The 21,105-nt window shown below is 39.6% G+C and overlaps 1 protein-coding gene across 1 annotated transcript; it reads left to right on the top strand.

The window, feature by feature from the left end:
• Positions 1-232: 232 nt before the first annotated feature.
• Positions 233-1,718, top strand: LOC126377575 (actin, muscle). Its single transcript, XM_050025379.1, has one exon. It carries the CDS (start codon positions 307-309, stop codon positions 1,435-1,437), a length of 1,131 nt encoding a protein of 376 aa, XP_049881336.1. The 5' UTR covers positions 233-306; the 3' UTR covers positions 1,438-1,718.
• Positions 1,719-21,105: the final 19,387 nt, after the last annotated feature.

The raw sequence follows: 21,105 nt of genomic DNA, 5'->3' as shown, positions 1-21,105 counted from the left end.
GCTATATCGAACCCGCGCGCCGCCCAACGCCTGAAAAGGCGCAATCTAGAGGCGATATTTATATGATTGTTAATGAAATTTGATGTTTAAGGGTTTTAGTATTAGTATTTGAGGTAAAAGAGGGGTGTTGTGTAGTAAAAGTGCAGGCCGCAGTGGTCGCGCGCGGGGCAGCGAGCGCGCCTTGTAAGGCGGCGCGGCGGCGCGGGCGCCCGTATATAAGCGCGCGGCGAGGCAGTCAGCCGCACTCGCAGTCTCGCTGCCGCAGAGTCATCTTCCAACGCGTCCCAAACTCACACCAAAACCAAAATGTGCGACGACGATGTTGCTGCGCTCGTAGTGGACAATGGCTCCGGCATGTGCAAGGCCGGTTTCGCCGGAGACGACGCGCCCCGCGCCGTGTTCCCGTCCATCGTGGGCCGCCCGCGCCACCAGGGCGTCATGGTCGGTATGGGTCAGAAGGACTCGTACGTCGGTGATGAGGCCCAGAGCAAGAGAGGTATCCTCACCCTGAAGTACCCCATCGAGCACGGCATCATCACCAACTGGGATGACATGGAGAAGATCTGGCACCACACCTTCTACAATGAGCTGCGTGTCGCCCCCGAGGAGCACCCCGTGCTGCTGACTGAGGCTCCCCTTAACCCCAAGGCCAACAGGGAAAAGATGACCCAGATCATGTTTGAGACCTTCAACTCCCCCGCTATGTACGTCGCCATCCAGGCTGTGCTCTCCCTGTACGCCTCTGGTCGTACCACCGGTATCGTCTTGGACTCTGGTGATGGTGTCTCCCACACCGTGCCCATCTATGAAGGTTACGCCCTGCCCCACGCCATCCTCCGTCTGGACTTGGCTGGCCGCGACTTGACCGACTACCTCATGAAGATCCTCACCGAGAGGGGCTACTCTTTCACCACCACCGCTGAGAGGGAAATCGTCCGCGACATCAAGGAGAAGCTGTGCTATGTCGCCCTGGACTTCGAGCAGGAGATGGCCACCGCCGCCGCCTCCACCTCCCTGGAGAAGTCGTACGAACTTCCCGACGGTCAGGTCATCACCATCGGCAACGAGCGTTTCCGTTGCCCTGAGGCCCTCTTCCAGCCTTCCTTCCTGGGTATGGAATCCTGCGGTATCCACGAGACCGTCTACAACTCCATCATGAAGTGCGACGTTGACATCCGTAAGGACCTGTACGCCAACACTGTCATGTCTGGTGGTACCACCATGTACCCCGGTATCGCCGACAGGATGCAGAAGGAGATCACCGCCCTCGCTCCCTCCACCATCAAGATCAAGATCATCGCTCCCCCGGAGAGGAAGTACTCCGTATGGATCGGTGGTTCCATCCTGGCCTCCCTGTCCACCTTCCAGCAGATGTGGATCTCCAAGGAGGAGTACGACGAGTCCGGCCCTGGCATCGTCCACCGCAAGTGCTTCTAAGCGCCCTCCCCCCGCGCCGCCGCGCCCCGCCCGCCGCCTGATAGTGTCGTGTGTGTGGTGTGCTCGGTGCGAGTTCGGAACGCAAGCATTTTGTACGTTGTACGTAGTGATACCTGACAGAACTGAACATCTAATATAACGCCATCTTATTGTAATGTAATTTATTGTAAAATTTATATAAATTTAATTTTCTTTTTTATTTTTTAATATACAACGGGATCGTTATGGATCTCAACGCCAAAATGTAATTAATAAATAAACGGTTAATTTATTTATTTTAATTACACATCTATTCTTTTTATACAGTCATCGACTTTTGGTTTTTAATGGACTCCTCCTAACCTTCTATCCTCACCTGTCTACTAGAGTAACATACTGCACACATCAACAGACGGCACCGGGCCATAAAGTGACAATGTTGGCAAGTCACCAGCCACCTGCCACATGTGGGTCAGCTGCGGGCAGTCCTGCTGCGGGCGTGAGCGTCCACTCGCTCACTTCCCGAGGAAGCGGCGGTATAATTAGCGCGCGGCCCACGCCACGCACTACCATAAATAGTAAAGACAGATCCCGAGGATTTTCTAAATTTATCGGAATATCGGAGCAACCCGAGCCGCGCCTAGCTTGCCGTAAATATCTCGGCGCTCCTATTTATAGTTCCCTCCCGGAGCGCTCCTCGCCGCAGCAGGGCGCCGGGCCGCGTGGGCCTCGTGTTTACTCTCCAGGAATCGTGTTGACGACCCGAATTAGCTTCACGGGCATACTCCACTCGTGTGTGCAAACATTCAGTATGCCGGTGTTAAATGTCTCTGGTTGACAAAACTAGTCTTCGAGTTTACGCATTTTGGCAATTTTAATTTTTTCATCCTCAATGTTATCCAACATCTTTTGATGTTTACTTTCGGTTTTATTTGTTGTTGTATTTCAAGCTTCTAAATCGGCAGTAGGATTCAAACGTTTAACAAGATTATCAATAGCATTCGTCTCATTACCTTTACTTGTGTTTGGTTCGCAAATTTCAATAACATCTCAGTTACCATCCACATTAGATCAAATCTTGTCTGCGTGTGGGTCGCATGTATTTTTACTCGCTCCTCCTACACGCGTTGGTATCCATTTCTTCGTGTTTACGTATTCCCATTCCTCTGATGTTCTTTACGTCGTTTGACATAAACAGTTCGTCTAGTTTAGTTTAGTTGCGTAGTTCGACTCGCTTCGGCCAAGTTGTATGACTGCGTCAATGTAATAACATAATATCATCAATGTTCTGCGTAATATTTTGGTAATAGTTACCTAAGTATAAATTGTGTTACGTCAAATCTTTCACGTCATACTGACTTTTATTGATACGTATTTAGTTTTTTTTTCTTAACTTAGAGTACAATAGTGTACTTTTAATAGGTACTAACGATGAAAATTCCTGAATACACAGATTTTTTTACGCAAAAATAACTCTATCTGTTTGTTACCTTGTCACGCTTAAACGGCTGAACCGATTTAGATGAAAAGGGGATGGAGGTTTCGGACAAAGTCGCGGGCGGACAGCTAGTAAAATATAATAATATATTGTAAACAAATTCGAGTCGTGAAGGATTGAAGTTGAGTTGGGGAGTCGTTTAGTCTCCAACGGGGAGATGTGGTGAGCTTCTGTTGTTATGGCCAATGTAATCAGACGACATACTCCGCGATGCGAGTGACTAATGCAGGAGAAACTAATAATGAAGGGGAGAGTATTGAGTAGATGACGTTACAGAAATCATGACTTATGTCCATCTTTGACTCTGTTTTTTTTTGTCGTGACTTATTGTCGGACAAATGGGGAGTGGAGAGTTTGGAGTGTGGGTGTACGTAGTTTGTCTTCTGGGCGCTAGCGGCTGCCCACCACGCTAAGCAATAGGGGCGTGAGTTGTATTCACACTACACGGATAATACGGTCGATTTCATTATGTGTGTGAATCGAATATAAAAGCATCTCGTATCGTTCGCATAATTACTATCTGTTGATAACACGTGAGTTATTTCCGGACGGAGAGGGTACTGGCTCGGAGGAGGTACTGAGCTCATCATCTATTATTAGAAGCTTCACGGTATCCAAATGGGGTTGGCAGAGGAGATGGATATAAGGATCACACCCAATATCAGTGCTCACCGCATGTCCTGTTTTTTTATTTGATTTGACTTAATGACATTTGCCGCAAATGTCATTAACTACTTGGCCGGACTTAAATTAACCGGAGTTAAAATGACCACATCGAAGCAATTCATCTAAGAAAGCAATATTGCTATTTGATACTAAAGAAGACGAATTAGTTTATTTACTAAATGCGTTTTCGCGTTGATTATTAGTCATAAAAAAATTGGGGTTATAAATAGTATAATGAAACCGATAATGAACCGCGTGGTGGCATGCCCATCTAATGGTCCATTATATTAGAAAGGACGTACGGTCACGAGTACTAATATGTATACATTTTGCAACCATGTCGCATTAACTTTTCTGACAAATTAAACCATAAGCTTCATTAAATGTCAAATATGATAGTGCGACAGGGTTTTAAAGTGGGTGCATGATATTGCTCATGACTGAACAATCCCTCTGTCTGTTTTTACGACATGCCAACGAGACGTACCTGTTACATTACATGACTCAATACACTTCAGTTGGCACACCACGTAGCCATTACATTACTCATAATATTAATACTAAGAAATAATTAGTACAAATGTTGTGAGGTGTTATTACTTTCGTTATTATTAGACGGTTTCTTCATTATTACTTCTAGGAGCGAATAAAAAATAGAACGCGTTCAGATGAACATTTTATGTAGTATACTTAATGTGTCGAGATGACGTCACTAATATACCTACACGGTCAAATAGTCATGAATACATCCCGCTCAGGGACGATACTGAAAAGTATCGGCGTCCGAAAGACGTAATATACGATCCCGACGACCCGATTACTCTAGCCATAGAGGCGGCCAATCAGCTCGCGACACCAAACACTTCAGAACCCTGATACCGACCCCGTCGGCGCGGTCGACGAATTCCCTCATTCAGCGCTTATCGCTATCGACGCACTAGGGTCGATTAATTCTTTGAAATACTCTTCCTCTCAGACGACACCCTGAGCCGAGATTCGCGTCCAACTGGGCACCCTCAGGCCTGTTGTCTTAAATTTTGTACCGGGTGAGAGCCTTCAGCGCTCCCCATTGGTCCGGCCAAGTAGTTAATGCCATCTGCGGTAAATATAAAATAATTCACGACAAAAATTTAAGATGTTTTCGTGCTTCGAATGGCACGTTAAGCTGAAACAGCGCCCTCAGTGGAACAGCGTGGAGTATGCTCCATACGTATCGTAATGGTCGCTTGTTGTCACCAGTGGCTCACCACCAGCCAGCTCCAGTCACCCAGAACACATCAAGCTGTCACTATAACAATTGATCTCGACATCTACTACATTAACTATCGCGAGCCATTTGTCACTCCGGCACTAGTTGGCAACGTCGCCTTTACGTTACTCATAACAATATAAATAGGCAGAGAATTTCACTTTAAATAAACAAATTAGGTGATTACGGAACTTTTAAAAAGCTTAACCCAATTTCATTATTTCATACGATTCACAAAATGCATAATACCCTATAGCCACACGGTTCATCGCTTTCCGTTGATCCCGTCGCGGTTGATTATACATACAGTATAGTCACGACTGTATCCCCATCGGGATAGGCAGAGCCAGAAGTCAGCATTAGCCAATAAATAGCACAACTCGCAGCCACTATTAGGTATTCGTACCAAGAGAGATACAATTCAAAATAACTTCATTCCTGCCTGTGATAGGTTTCAGCCTCCTCATAAATTTTAAGTGACTTTTCGTAGACTTTTTTACTACTTGGCCGGGCAAATGGGGAGCGCTCAGGGCTCTTATCCGGTACAAAATTTAAGACAACAGCCGTGCGGGTGCCCGTCTGATCGTATGCCGATAGTGATAAACGCTGTATGAAGGAAATCCACGACCACGCCAGCGAGGTCTGGCTGATCGGCCACCGCTATGACTACAGAACCAAAGAGAAAACAGTCACAAATCGACATCAAAGAAGTCCCCATCGAGAATCGAACCACCTGGTTATTCTTAGATACCTACAACAATATACTTCAGTACAGTAATATATTACAGATTGATGTCCACGACAAGTGTGGCGCTACTAGAACACAATTAGTTGTAGCCAATTAGCTGTGGATAAATTACTGTTTGACTCGAGTCGGAAGACAGTGTAATAAAGTGTAAATATATCTCTCTCTCTCTCTTTGTTTAAGAGCTGCGCTCTTTCGGTGGAGTAATCGCCATTCCTCTCTTCTTCCCGCCAAATCCTTCACCTCCTAATACGATACGACCTGCACCTTCTCTTTTATTTGTTTCATAAATGTTCTCCTAGGTCTACCCCTTCCTCTCTTCCCTTCAATTTTTCCTTCTATGATGTTTGTCATAAATGAATCGTGTCGTATCAGGTGGCCAATCATATTTCCTCTCCGGTTCTCTATAGTCTTCATTATGGTTCTCCTTTCTTCAACTCTTTACTTTTTCATTTCACACCATTTCAATCCAGCTTATACTATAGCCTATATAGTTTTTATTATATAAAGTGTAAATATATTGAGCTTAAATATTTCGTTGCCGTGGAGCAGCGTGGTGGAGTATGCTCCATACCTTGTGGACCTCGATAGCGACACCGCCGGGTGAGGTAAACAATTTCCCTCATTCAGCGCTTATCATTAGGGTCAGTAATAATTTCAAATATATAATCCTCTCAGCACCAAACTGGGCACCCTCTGTTGTCATACATTTTGTATGCGCTCAAGTAGAAACTTGGCCGGACAAATGGGGATTTACTTTTCCTATGTTCGTAACTAGCAATGTATTAATATCCACAAGTTTCTGATTGAAGTCGTCAAACATTGCTGCGTAGCCGGGGATCGAACCCACTAACCCGCCAGTAGGTAAGCTTTGACTGCTCGCAGAACTGACGTTCGTTATACTAACGGCTAGCTAGTGGTGGGGAGGTTGTGGGAGTAGATATCGATTCAATTATAATTAAATTGCAATATTATTGTTGTTTATTTTAAAATATACATAAACTCACGCCGATTTCCCACCGGGATAAGCAGAGACTATGGAATTCCATTTGCCACACACATCACACACACACACCTCTTGCACACATCTCTTGCTTCCTCCACATTCATCAATCGTTTCAAAGACGCACGCCGGTTCAGAGTAGATTATACTGAATCTTTTTAAATGTATAGGTATATAAATATTTTTATAAAAAACGTATTGCATTTTATCTTGGTGTGAATTTAAACCAATATTTCCAACTATTCGCACAAAGCGCTTCGCATCGTATGCGCACTGCTAAGGAGTGGAATTCTCTGCCGTCTTCTGTATTTCCGAATGCATATAACCCGGGTGCTTTCAAGGCCAGAGTGAACAGGCACCTTCTGGGCGAGCTCGCTCCATCTTAGGCCTCGTCAAATGCCTTCGGGCAAGTCTGGGGCCAAGAACAAACCCATCAAAAGTAAAAGAAAAAAAATCCTTACTTATGAGAATGCCTTGATTTGTCGTTGCGTAGACACCTACTGCAAGTATTTAGTTAGCTTAAGTTATTCCGAAAAGTTTTCTCACATAGGTGTTTACTTGTCAAGTAGATAAATGGTCAGCGAAAATATCTCGTTATTTAGAAAAATCGTTAACTATTTGTAACTTGAGTCATTGAGCACAGGTTCGAATTTCGAATGATAATTTTTCCAAGTTTATAATGCATCGATAAAACTATTACAAGCATAACTCGCTCAACCCTACGCTACTCGTCCAGGCCGGTGTGCCCACTATTACAGTCTCCAGCTAATTCAAACACCAGGAATTCGTAATTAATTTACCGAATCCTCCCTAACACACCACATATTAAAACAGTCGGGTAATACCCTAACTAACTAACTAGTTATTTGTGTACTCTATGTAATTAACCTTCCGCTTCCCTACTTCGGATACGCTCTTAGTATTTACTGAATTCGTAAACGTATATTAAGTGATGTAATTAATTATTGGAATTTGGTTTAAATAGAGATATTAGGTACGTCGTCCACGTAAAGTAAATGATATAATAATATGTTGAAATGAATGTTTCCCACATTATAACATAACAATCAGCATTTTGTAAAATGCTGGGACCTACAATGTAAAATGAGTAAAATGCATTGGGACCTACAGGTCCCAATGTTGGGCGAGGGCCTCTCTTTAATATATTTTTTTTTGTAATCAATATTCAACTATTCCAAAACTTTTGACCGTTCAGTACATAAATGTAGCTAGCAAATATGGGAATTATTTATATATGCAAGCGGCTAAGGGAGCAAGGTGGCGACTCCCGATCTGGGCATTACTTAGCGCAGCATATTTCTCTCGCCATCCAACGGGGCAACGCTGCGAGCGTGATGGGCACATTCGGTCGAGAGGTGATAAAAGGGAGCATTTTTAATTGAGCTTTTTAATATAGTTTTAGTAGTATAGTTTTAATCCTTATTTTTGCGTTTTTTCACTGGAAATTTTATTACAAAGCTACTGAGCTTTGTAATAAAATATAAAATAATTAATACTTTGTAAACATGTCTAAAATAAGTATACCTAAATACTTATTTGTAATTCTAGGCTAGTAACGAATATAATAAAAAAATTGTTTTTATCATTTTACTATTCACAGTTTCGCATAATAATAATATTCGATATTAGAGCTACAAAAGATTTTGTTCCACATAATCGTGAATTATGCCAAAACACTCCATAACAATATTTTATGCCTTTCGAAAATATGACTACAGACATCATACATTCCAGAGAGCACCCGAAATATGTTGGTTCACTGTATAACGATATAAAAGAGTAACACCGTCCCCGACCCTCAATTAATTCTAAACCTTTGATCCTTATGACAACAGGCACACGTCACATTTTCACTCGCTCATATTGCAAAGTGAATGTTCATTTGACTTTACTTTACCTATAACAAAAAACGTGTGGGGTGTTGTAAGAACATTATAATTTGCGTTCATTTCGTTTATTACAAGGTCTTTAGTTTTCTGCGTCCGACACCTTAACGGCCTCCGTAGACTAGTAATTGAGCGTTGGACATTACAGACTATGATTACAGACTACCCGATTGTCCGAAAGTAAGATGATTCGTACTTCGGAAGGCACGTTAAGCCGTTGGGCATAGTTACTATTTAGTGATGTAGTAGGTACCTACGTAATCGTGTCAGGGGCCTTTAGCGGCTCAATAGTAACCCTGACCAGTATACGTTTTTACAATAAAATATCAAATAATTGAATTTGTCAGAAAATAAATTTAAAGCTTATGTGAAGCTTACTTTACGTAAAAAAGCTTATTATAAGATTAATGATTACCTAAATGATAAAAATGCCTAATAACGTGCAATGTACCCTCATTGATTCAAAAGATGTGTTGCTGTTGCAGTTTCTTGTCATTTCTTCTCCTCAGCTATAACACCTTGCAAAATTACTAGATTCAACGTTACATTGACCTTCAACAAGTTTATTCGTGATAATTACGTTGAATAAAATGATTCTGATTTTTGTGAGGTTGGTATACCACCTCACAACCCGTACGATAGAGGAAGGAATCTAAAGCGGCGCAGTCGCTCACATTATTAAACTTTATCAAACACTTTAACACCGCACTACCCTTCAACACACATAAAACGAGTGAAGTGCGGTATGCGATACATTCAAATGATACTTAATATGATACTTGGTGTGTGTAATTGGATTCATATTGGCGGGAGTGGAGACGGGAAGAGAGGGGGGATATAGTTAAAGGAGTGGGGGGCGGAGGCGTTTAATGTAGTTGGAAACGGAGTCCTCATTTATAAACCTGGAGTAAGATTGGATTTATCGAACGTTACTTTGTTGACTGAATGCTGAAAATCTTTTTCTCATCGGCAACCTTATGGACAGCGTCTCGATAAGTTTGACATGCTTACTCTGGCCAACAGAAGATTTCTACTGGACATGAAATTCCTACACAAGCTAATCAATGGACATATTCACTGCGATCACCTACTTAACAGAGTTTCACTCAAAATTCCCTATAAATATCCTCGATGTAAAATTAAAAACATCTTTTACACCCCTCCGTCTAAAACAAACTTGGGTTTGCAATCACCGATGACTAGAATTTTAAACCAATACAATTTCGCCAATGGTCGCGTTGAAAACCTTGATGTGTTCCATGACACTCATTCAAGATTTGTGAGAAATGTCCTGAAATACTTAAGTACAAATTCTAATTATAGTAAGTAATAAGTAAATTCATAAATTCATTATATATATTTTTTTTATTCTACTTTACTTTCATATTTTATTCATATTTAAATAAGTAGAGACTGCTGTGTTAATTTTATTACTAATTTGTAGATGCTATGTACACTGTAATTGTCATATATATAAGTCTTATTTTTATTAATTGTATTACTTGTGAATGTTTTATATATAATATGATGTAGTTGTACTCAATAAATAAATAAATCTTTTAAATGCGTCTCCTCAGCCTTATCGCTTTTCTCCGAGGTCGACTTATCTAATACGTGGATAATGTGCTTGATTGTACATGTACTTATGTGAAAATATCCTATTGTTAATATATCATGTATAATTGTTTATTATCCCATGAAAATAAATAAATAAATAAAAACTAACCTGAAGATGTGACAGGCGCGGGTTTTTGCTGAAGCGACTGCCTGTCTGGCCTTCTAACCTGTTGGGAAAAAACAGAAAATTATGTTAGGTCACATACCTCCGAAACGCATTTAGAATAAGAATAAAATAAATTTCTAAACGAATGTAGGAGTTTAGCGTTCTTCCAACAGAGGACACGCACGGCGCTATCTCCTGTCACCTGTCATGGAACCTAGGACAGGATTTCATGGTCTAGTCGTCTAAACAGTGCACTATGAATCAATTTCATATTTAAGCTATACACCTCCGCCTACCCCTTCGAGGATATAGGCGTGGTGCTATATTATAATAGAAAAAAATGCTATTTAAAACGAATTAGCGGCAGTAAGTACTACTGTCGGTAGGTAAATTAAGATATAAGCATATGAGCGCTACTCGCCATCAAACTTCATAAGTTTGGCGGGGATGATTTGTAAATCTACCGTTTAAGTTTTTCATTTAAATAAATTAAAAAAATAAATTACTCAGTATTTAATAAAAAGAGAGATAGATCACAGAATTATGTTCTACTTAAAAACTCCCGGAGTGAACGTGTGAATGTAAAACAGAGTAAGTTTCTCTGCCCGCCCCCAAGCTCCGCGACCGCGAGTATTTGCGCTCGCGATATTAGACAAGTTGTGGGGGGAGCTGGTGCGGCGAGAGGGGGTGATGGCAGGGGGGGGGGGGAGGTAACTACAGTATTAATATCTACAACACTAGATTCCGAGACGACGACCTGGTGGTGAGGGGCTGAGCGCCAGGAGTTTAATTCTACTGGAATGTTCAATAGACCAACAACGTAATGGCTTAATAAGGCCAGGTCAAAAGGAGCAAAATTCATATATTTTTAAACTTATTTTCAATTCTATACTTTTGCGATGGAAAATTCCACTTTATGTTTTCCAACTACATATTAATGTGTGTATATTTTTATTTTATAAATGTATATGTGTGCCGTAGGTTTTACCTGAATAAACTTTATTATTATTATTATATTAACTCACAATAATGAGCAGAATCATCCCTCTCAGTATTCGTTGTTATGTCACTTACACCTTACACCCCGAAGTACGTACAGGTAGCCTTACAAGTACGTACGGGTGTTAGTGACACCGTAACGAATACTGAGGGGGATGATTCGGACCATGACTCGGAGATATCATCTGGAATTTCCTGTCGAAAAATTTATGACAATGTGTTATTTTCAGTTCCATACTTTTGCAACGGAAAATTCCATTTGACATCAACTCAGGATCATGGTCTGAATTATCCCTCAAAGTTTTCGTTACGTTGTCACTAACCCTCTGTATAGCGGGTAACATAGTGTTAGAAGAAGATTGTCTTTTGAACATTTGCATTGAATAAGTAAATAAAATATATCTATATTTATTATTTATTTTCAGCCATGAAAGAAAGTGCATTTCTTTGAGGCAATGACGTCATAAATCGTCTGAAACAGACGTATAAGGCCAATGATGATGATGATATTTATAATCAATCAGGTGGGTTGTAATTGTGAGGATTCATACACGGACTTCATCAACCTTAGACCATCGTTAGAAAAAATAAAACGTACACTGTTTTAACTTTACGCGGTTATTGTTACAATTAAAACACATAATAACGGGTTCTTACCGCGTTTGAAATAGGAATATGAGACTCCTGAACTACTAATTAAGATAAAACGTAATATTTTTGTTGTAAGTACTTAGGTATATTTAATAATACGGCCTCCGTGGTCCAGTGGTTGAGCGTTTGCCTCACGATCCGGAGGCCCCGGGTTCGAATCCCGGTGGGGACAGTCACAAAAACCACTTTGTTATCCCTAGTTTGGTTAGGATATCACAGGCTGATCGCCTGATTTTCTGAAATTAAGATGATCCATGCTTCAGAAGGCACGTTAAGCCGTTGGTCCCGGTTACTCGTTACATAAGCCATGTCAGGGGCCTTCGGCGGCTCAGTAATAACCCTGACACATGATAAGATGAATAAATCGTAATTATTATTAGAATTACAAAAAAATATATCTACCCAATGTGCTCTCTCAATGTTACAACTAAGATCAATATTCAATTATTGCCTCGCTAACAATACATGAGATTTTTCTTTGAAGACGAAACGACTGGTTCATTATGCGAATGAAATCGACTGATATTTTTATGAGGAGCATCGTCTGGCAATAGATATTGGATATTAAACTTATTTCGTGTGGGGGTTGAGAGCCGGCAAAGGAATAAAGAAGTTAAGTCTATCTTTTTGTGAAATTTATAACGATATATTAAAATGAGTGCGCGGGCGCCCGCGGCACTGGCGGCGAATGAACGACTGACATTACTACCTACTTATTACAAGTGTATCTTACTATAACAAATGGCTAATCCCTAATAAGGTTCATCATATATCTTAGGACTTTCTTTTCAATGGTGGCTGCAAATTGTCTTTGATTACTAGCTCTGCCAACCCCTTTTATGTGAGTTTGTGAGATAACAAAAGTGGCTGCAAATTGTCTCCAGACTACACCCAGTAAATAAATAATATTGTCACGTTAGATAATATGAGGAGATGGTGACGGTTACGGTTGGCCGATTGGTCACTTATTTGGCCCCAGTCAGCCGACTGGTAGGCGGATTAGTCGACCAATGTGGGGCTTTCTAGATTACGTTCCCCTAAAATAAAAACAGATGGCGCTGTCCAGGTTCAACACGATAATTATCTATTTTCTCATTGCTTGTGCAGATACAATAGCAGACATATAAATAATTGATGTTTGCAACAGATTGTGTATAGAATTATGTTGCTACCTATATAATTGCTTCCCCAATACCGACCCCGCCGGTGTGGTCGACGATTTCCCTCATTCAGCGCTTATCGCTATCGACCCACTTGGCTCAGACGACACCCTGAGCCGAGGTTCGCGCCCAACTGGGCACCCTCAGGCCTGTTGTCTTAAATGTTGTACCGGGTCAGAGCCCTTAGCGCTCCCCATTTGTCCGGCCAAGTAGTTAATGCCAACTACAATAAGTCACGTCAAAAAAAAATTGCTTCTCTTTATTTTGATCAGTAAAATAATGTGTGAAAGATGTGTTGTGCCTGGATGTAATAACAATGGTCATCAATTACACCCAAAACATACATACATACATAAACTCACGCCCGTAATCCCTAATGGGGTGGGCAGAGCCACAAGTAATCAAAGACAACTTGCAGCCACTGTTGATACGAAGTCCAAAGATGGATATGATGAACCTTATGGTGATAAGGGATCAGCCTATCGCCCATAACATTAGTCCATCATGTTAGAGGACACAATCCCTCTGTCGGTTTTTACGACATGCCCGGGAAGAGAAGCAGCTGAACGTGTTCTATGTTTTTTTATATGCTCACAGAACAGCATAGAAGCAACACCCAAACAGCATACACCCAAAAACAAAGATAAATTCAAAATGCATATGGCTGCTATCTATGAAATTAGAAGGTTAAACGAAGGCAACATTGAACAGCGCCACCTACATTTTTTTTGGAGAACGTAGCCTGGAAAATCCCTCATTGAGCAGCTTCTATTTTGTAGGGAAACGCTATTTACATCGTAGATTCATGAACAAAAATGAATGTATGAATGCGACTTTATAAGTTTGAATTCATGTTTGGTAATTGGTATCAATGTGGTTGGCACGATTTGTGTCCGGTTGATGGCAATAGGTTCGCTCCCGATCACATGGTACTTAAGAATAGCTGGTGAGGAGTGGAGGTACTATTTACCTCTAGCTACCCCTTTGGCGTGAGTCGTGCCGCTATGTTATTTAAAACCCGCCTCTCTCGCTACTCGCCAACACTGATCCCATTCCTGAAACGTGTCAATCGAATTTCACAGATGCTTTCACAGCTGTGACAATACAGCTTTGATGTCACCTGGCACCCGCTCTGCATTGTCTGACAATCTGAAATTAATCTCGAAATTCACAACAATAGTTTATTGCTGACGAGAATTTCATTAAACCTACAGTCTCGATGATGAGTTAATTACGACGCTGTAAGTTGCCAACTCAGTTATTGAATTGGCTCGTTACAGTCTGTATTGAATTGAAATTTGAAGGGATTTGATTTTAATGTGTCTCATCTGTTATGTGTAAGCGAGTACTCTAGTAAAGTATACTAATAAATAAAGTTAGAGTACAGTTTATGTAATGTGTTTTCATCATCATCAATTTAAGAGCCAACGCTCTTGTCGGTGTAGCATTTAAAAAACTAAAATATAAAAAAATAAAAAATAAATGTGTTGTGTGTGTGTGTGTGTGTTTTCTTTAAATGTGTTTTATTCGTGTGTAATAAAGAGTTATTGTAGGTACCGTATTGTTCTCAATATTATAATTATTTTTCTATACTCGGATCAAACCCTATCTCACATCGAGTGTCCTCTACGTCGGTTCCCAGGTGGCATAGCCGAGCTGCATGTGTGACGGCTGAGACTTGGTTGAGAGAGTTTAGATATATGATCCACGCAGGATATTTTATTTTAATATATACAATATCCGGTATTAGACTGGTGAAGATTGACACATACGTTGTATTACATAGTACGTCAAGTTCGGTACAATCAAATTAGTGATTCATCATCATCAGCCTATTAACTTCCACACTGCTGGGGCACGGGCCTTCCCATGGATGGATAGGGAGATCGGGCCTTAAACCATCACGCGGGCCCAGTGCGGATTTATGGTTATTAACGACTACTAATGCAGCCGGGACCAATGGCTTAGCGTGCCTTCCGAAGCACGGAGGAGCTCAAGATGAAAAGTTTTCTCCGTGCTTCGGAATTTATACTTAGTGATTATACTTAATTAAATAAGTATAATCACGTAACATAATAAAGTTTTAAAAAAGGTTCTATTCGTAAAGAGTTAGATCTGTCGAAGAGGTCGAACCACAAGGACAGGAGGCTATTTTTTTAGCAGGCTTAGCACGCTGACGACGCGAGCAGAACGAGTTGTCAAATTTGACAGACGAGTTAAGGTTCTTCGTTCGCACATCGACATACTTATGAAACGTGTGTCACACAAGTGATGTTAAAAACTATAAATTTTCTCATTTCTTATGTTTTTTCTTCATCTTGGCTCTTCTATAAGCAATATATAATAAAATATATTTCCTTTGGAGTGTGACATATTGAAAAAATCGCGGATGCCCGGTAGTCGCGTGTACCAAGGACCTTATTTTATAGTCGCATTTACGTAGCGTACTAGGCCTGCTAAACTTTAATCTTGGTAGCATAATTCCTGCGGTAACTGAAGTCCACCAGTCCACGTGTGGAAAACTTATACGCACTTTTTTACATACACAAACTCACTCCTATTTCCCACCAGGGTAAGCAGAAATTATGGAATTCCATTTGCTACGTCGTGGCACACTTTTGTCCTCCACAAATTTTTCAATGTTAATTTATTAATGTTTGTGATTTTAAATAAAAATTATTATGATGAGGCATGACATGGACCTTCCGAGGCTCAAGGTTGCAGGATTGATGGGATCGGCCATTGATCTCACAATCAGGAGAAGAAGAATGATGAAATCTACGTGTAAACGACGCACGAACATTTTTATGTAGATTTTTTACTTTTTATAAATTATCATATCAAGATCGGTCGTTAAGTTTTTGAGTTATTTTTTTTGCTTTTCTTTTATGTTTATGTTTTTTCTTTTTCGTTGTAGGTATATATTTTTAGTAAAGTGATATTCCTTTAGTTTTTCTTTTTATTTCCGCGCACCCGCTGCCGAACATTTACACTCGTAATTCATAATAAAAAAAGCACCACATCACCTATTTCCGCTAAGATAATACCTACCTAATTACATTGACAGTAAGTGCTATTAATGTTAACAACACGACGACACTTGACATGTAGTAAACAATGTGTTACCGTCGTGTATTGTGACCATCAGTTGCCGTCAATCCATTTGTTACCATCGACCACACACGATCAGATCGCTTGCCAATTTCAACGTGTTGTTTAGTTAAAACGTTGGTATTTGAACAATGATACGGGACATGTTTGCAAGGGGGTCTTAAATGACGTAAATGCATTCATATAAAAGCAATTCTGCTATGTGATAATTGTTTGACATACTTGCTGCTACAGATTAGATTTTAGATTCATTTATTTCACATTTAGTTGTACAACACATTTTAGATACAATATATAACGGTAACAACATAAATAAGATCGTCGAAAATTATAACAAAAAAATGTCAACATAGAAGATAATATGTGGATAATATGGTTGATTTTACATGTACTTATGTGAAAATATCCTACACCGTGTTATAATAACACCTATTGTTAAAAAAGTGGTATAATTGTTTTATCCCATAAATCATCATCATCATCAACAGCCTATATACGTCCCACTGCTGGGCACAGGCCTCCCCTCAATCAACCGGAGGGGGTATGGAGCATACTCCACCACGCTGCTCCAATGTTGCGGGTTGGTGGAGGTGTTTTTACGGCTAATAGCCGGGACCAACGGCTTAACGTGCCCTCCGAAGCACGGAATCATCTTACTTTTTCGGACAATCAGGTGATTCAAGCCTGAAAAGTCCTTACCAAACAAAGGACAGTCTCACAAAGTGATTTCGACAATGTCCCCATCGGGAATCGAACCCGGACCTCCAGATCGTGAGCCTAACGCTCTAACCACTAGACCACGGAGGCAGTCCCATGAAAATAAATAAATAAAATAAATAAATGTCAACATAGAAGATAATAAATTAAAATAAATTGTCACAAGATATAATAAAATAATTATATACATAATAAAATTACATTCAAGTAATTACAATAAAATACTATGTCAATTTTTCATAAAATCGTCAATAGAATATAGCTCCATATCCAACAAAAGGTTTTTTAGACGGTGACCGAATGAAACGTCACATTTCACAAATCTTCTATTGCGCGGATTCGTGCGCCATTTTAGGAAAATATTGAAATGACGAATTATTATTGATAAATACAAACATCACTCCTGTATCCCTGTGGGGGTAGCCAGAGGTACACTTCTATTGTTTCTATACCATCATAGTAAGACAATTACTCCTCGTCAGATATGTTTAAGTTATGAAATTATAGTGGGCGATCTGACATACGTAACTTTTAAATAGCAATAAAGCTTTATAGACGTATTCTAAGTATTGCTTACATGTGCCCTTTTTAGACCCCGGATTTCTTACTTATCTGTAACTAAAAAGCAAAAAAGTTAAGAGTTCGTTACCTTTACCGCATTCAAAGAGAAAGTGAGAATTTAGTAAAAAAAGCAGATCTCTTGTTCTTTTCTTGTTACAAGGGAAGTCCACAACTAAATCTCCAAGATAATGGAATAAACTATTAAAATGAAATTGACAAAAGGATTAAATATTTGTTATACAAGTTTTTAACAATAAATGTATGGAAGTAAAACGAGTAGCGAGATGGTTATTGTTCGTGTTGTGAGGGGATTACAGCGAGGAAGATGGTTATTTTTTTTGTTAATTGCTTTCAAATACAGATATACTCTATTGTACTCAAATAAGGTAACAGTTACAATGACTTAATGTTTTTTTAATCATGATGTGACACTTGCTAAAACTATTCTATTAATAAATATATGTTTTAATAATTACTTTTCAACAATTTAGAAACGAACATACATTACGTTTAATAGTTTTTTTTAAGTAACTTAACTAAATTCCATTTTTTGTTTGCTTCCTAAAGAAGTTTTTTTTTCAATTTTTCTTTTGATTTTTCATTCTGTCTCCCGTGTGTGCAAGTAAGTATTTTAATTATGTTATCTCAACCTAAAAATACGTTTTATCTACAAAATAAAACTTTAACTAAAGGAAAATGTTGCAATAACAAATTACTCCTAGTGACTAGATATCGCCCGCCCATGTCGCTAGGGATTAACGGCGTAAGTTTATTTACGTTTCAGTAATTACTATTTATAATTTATAATTAATAATTACAAGTATGTTATACATAAAAGTTAGACATTAATTTACAACTAATTAACTATTTATTATAAATTTTACAGCCATGTTAATTGTTAGTATATATTGAAACCATTTGGTTGAGACTAATCTCCGCGGACACAATATGTGACACGGTAACGAGGTATCGACGATACAATGAACTTGGCACTGCGCCCGCGCATACGTCACATTGTATGGATGAGGGGGCCATGCGTACGAGATATATTATTGTAGTGATGCCTTTCCTAGCGGATAAAACTTTACATTATTTTCAGATTTTCGTTTGGCATACGTTTCATTACACAAACTCGCGACTGTATCCCAATTGGGGTAGTCAGAGGTACATCCATGCCAAGATGAATTAAGTACCCACACGTTACCGAGCTTTCTGTTAGACCAACGTGTTAGGTGGTGAGCCGTATCGCCATCTATAATGGCCAGTTGTGTTGTGGTAGAAAAAAAACTGCACTTAAGATGTTGACTCTTTGGTGCCAGTCCGGGGCACGAACCGGCGCTACCCGATTGACAAGCGAGCTGGTGGACCACAATGAACACCTACCCACGTTTGGCATAAATCCATATTACATAGCTAGCATAACGTAAGTATTTACGCGTATGCATAATAATAGTTTAGTCAAATATATATCCATATATCCTTTCCCAGCCGTATTCGGCCATGGTGACAAGTCTCCAAACTAGGAACGCCTATGATGCGTTCTTTTAAAAAATATATCATATCAAATATATATAATAAGATATGGAAACGACATACAAATAATAATAATATTAGTCAAATAATAAAATAGCATACCTATAAAATTATACGGTTATGTAGATACCAACTTAAAATATAAGTATACTTTTGCGAATGATGCAACCCCCTTCACTCTACTTGCCTATTTAATTTGCATGGGTTATACGCATACAAAAACCACCAAGTCAAAATTCAAACACAAGCGTTCCCTTTTCAAAAACGTTTGCAATATAAAATTACGGAAGCAAATCTGACAAACATGTCTTTTGAATGCGGATTGCGGCCCAACACTTGAGCTTCATATCTGACGATTACTGGTGTAATCCGGTAATAACTGCAGCACAGGGCCGCACGCGGGCTTTGTGGACCCCTACGCTACACCTGTGGCGGGGGCTACATTTTATTGACAAAATTACCGCATTGCTTAATTCTGGCCAAGTAGTAAAATAGCATATACACATACATACATAAACTCACGCCTATTTTCCACCGGGGTAAGTAGAGACTATAGAATTCCATTTGCTTCGATCCTGACACACTTCTCTTGCTTCCTCCACATTCATCAATCGCTTCATACACGCACGCCGGTAAAATAGCATATGGTTATTCCCAAACTAGGGATGCTTCTTTCATCATCATCAGCCGTATGACGCCCACTGCTGGGCATAGGCCTCCCCCAAGGATCTCCACGACGATCGGTCCTGCGCTGCCCGCATCCAGCGGCTGCTTCTTTACTTATTATTTTTTTCGACATGACTTATTGTATATTTGCCGCAAATGTCAATAACTACTCGGCCGGAATTAGGCAATGCGGTAATTTTGTCGATAAAATGTGGCCTCATTTGGCCTCAGGGAGCCAAATTATTGAAACTGTATTATTTGACGACCTTGTAGGGCTCTACTTTTCTCCGGCTATGTAGATTCGGAAACTGCAGTACTGTTCAAAGTGTAACTTTGTTAACATAAGCTCACTAATACATCCCTATTGGGGTAGTCAGAGGTACATCCATCACAAGAAAAAGTACTCACGGCTCACCGAGCTTTCTGTTAGACCAACGTGTAACTTTGTTATCTATTGAAAAACTTAAAGTAGGTAGTTAAAGAAAAATATTAAGTAGTTAATGTTAAAATTAATGAAAATTTTATAAATTATATAATTATACAGAGGAAGATTATTATTATTATTATTAAAAAGAAAAAAAAAGAGAAGTAGAAAAAAAGAAAAAGAAGAAAAAAAGAAGAAGAAAGAAGAAAAAAGAAAAGAAAGAAGAATAAAGATGAAGAAGAAAAAATAAGAAATAAAGAAGAAGATTATTATTATTTTTTGATTTTATTGATTATTGAGGGGATTATGAGGAAGGGGAGGCCTTTGCCCAGCAGTAGGATCTTGTAGGCTAGATTAGATTAGATTAGATATAATTATAACAAAATTTACGACATTTACAGGTAGACAGACTTTTTATCATATGAGAAAAGCTCTTGTAGTGTGTAAAAACTTTTCTTTAGCACCTTTAGAATCTTATTGTAAATTGTAACCCCCATGGCAAATGTACCAGAACCTACCATTTTCATGGTTGTTATGGGATGTTCGGCAGTTAGTAGACCAATGTACCCTATGCTTAAATGCGGCGCTGCTGCAGTAACCGAATGAAGTCTACCAGCAAACACGTAATGTAATTCAAACTGTGACGGGTGAAGGGGGGAGCGAGGGGGAGAGTGGGGGGAATTTAATATCGGAGCGCGGGTTAAGGCGACGCGCAAATAAAACTCTATGAGACCGCACCCCGCGTTAAGGCGCCGCGCTCGCGAGCTGATCTGTTTTATTGATGTTTATTTTTTATTATATTTTTTAAAATAATTAATAAAATATTAAAGTATGATGATGATATCACAGTTTTACTTTAGGCATCAATCCGTTAAAAAAAAGTAATAATATATAAAACGAAAGTATACCAATAAGATTTTTTTTTATTAGCTGGACTCAAAATTGAAGCTGCATTACTCAAGTATTTTGGCATGATTGTAGATTATCTTTGGATGCCATTTACTATTTAGCGACGAGGGAGATAGCACATGAGCATTTTGTAAAAAAAATACTTTAAAAATAAGGGTCGTTTATCG

The sequence above is a fragment of the Pectinophora gossypiella genome, chromosome 23, assembly GCF_024362695.1.
Source record: "Pectinophora gossypiella chromosome 23, ilPecGoss1.1, whole genome shotgun sequence".
In the NCBI taxonomy this organism is placed as follows: Eukaryota; Metazoa; Arthropoda; class Insecta; order Lepidoptera; family Gelechiidae; genus Pectinophora; species Pectinophora gossypiella.
Note: the sequence above shows the minus strand (reverse complement) of the source record. Positions and strands in the feature narration are given on the sequence as shown.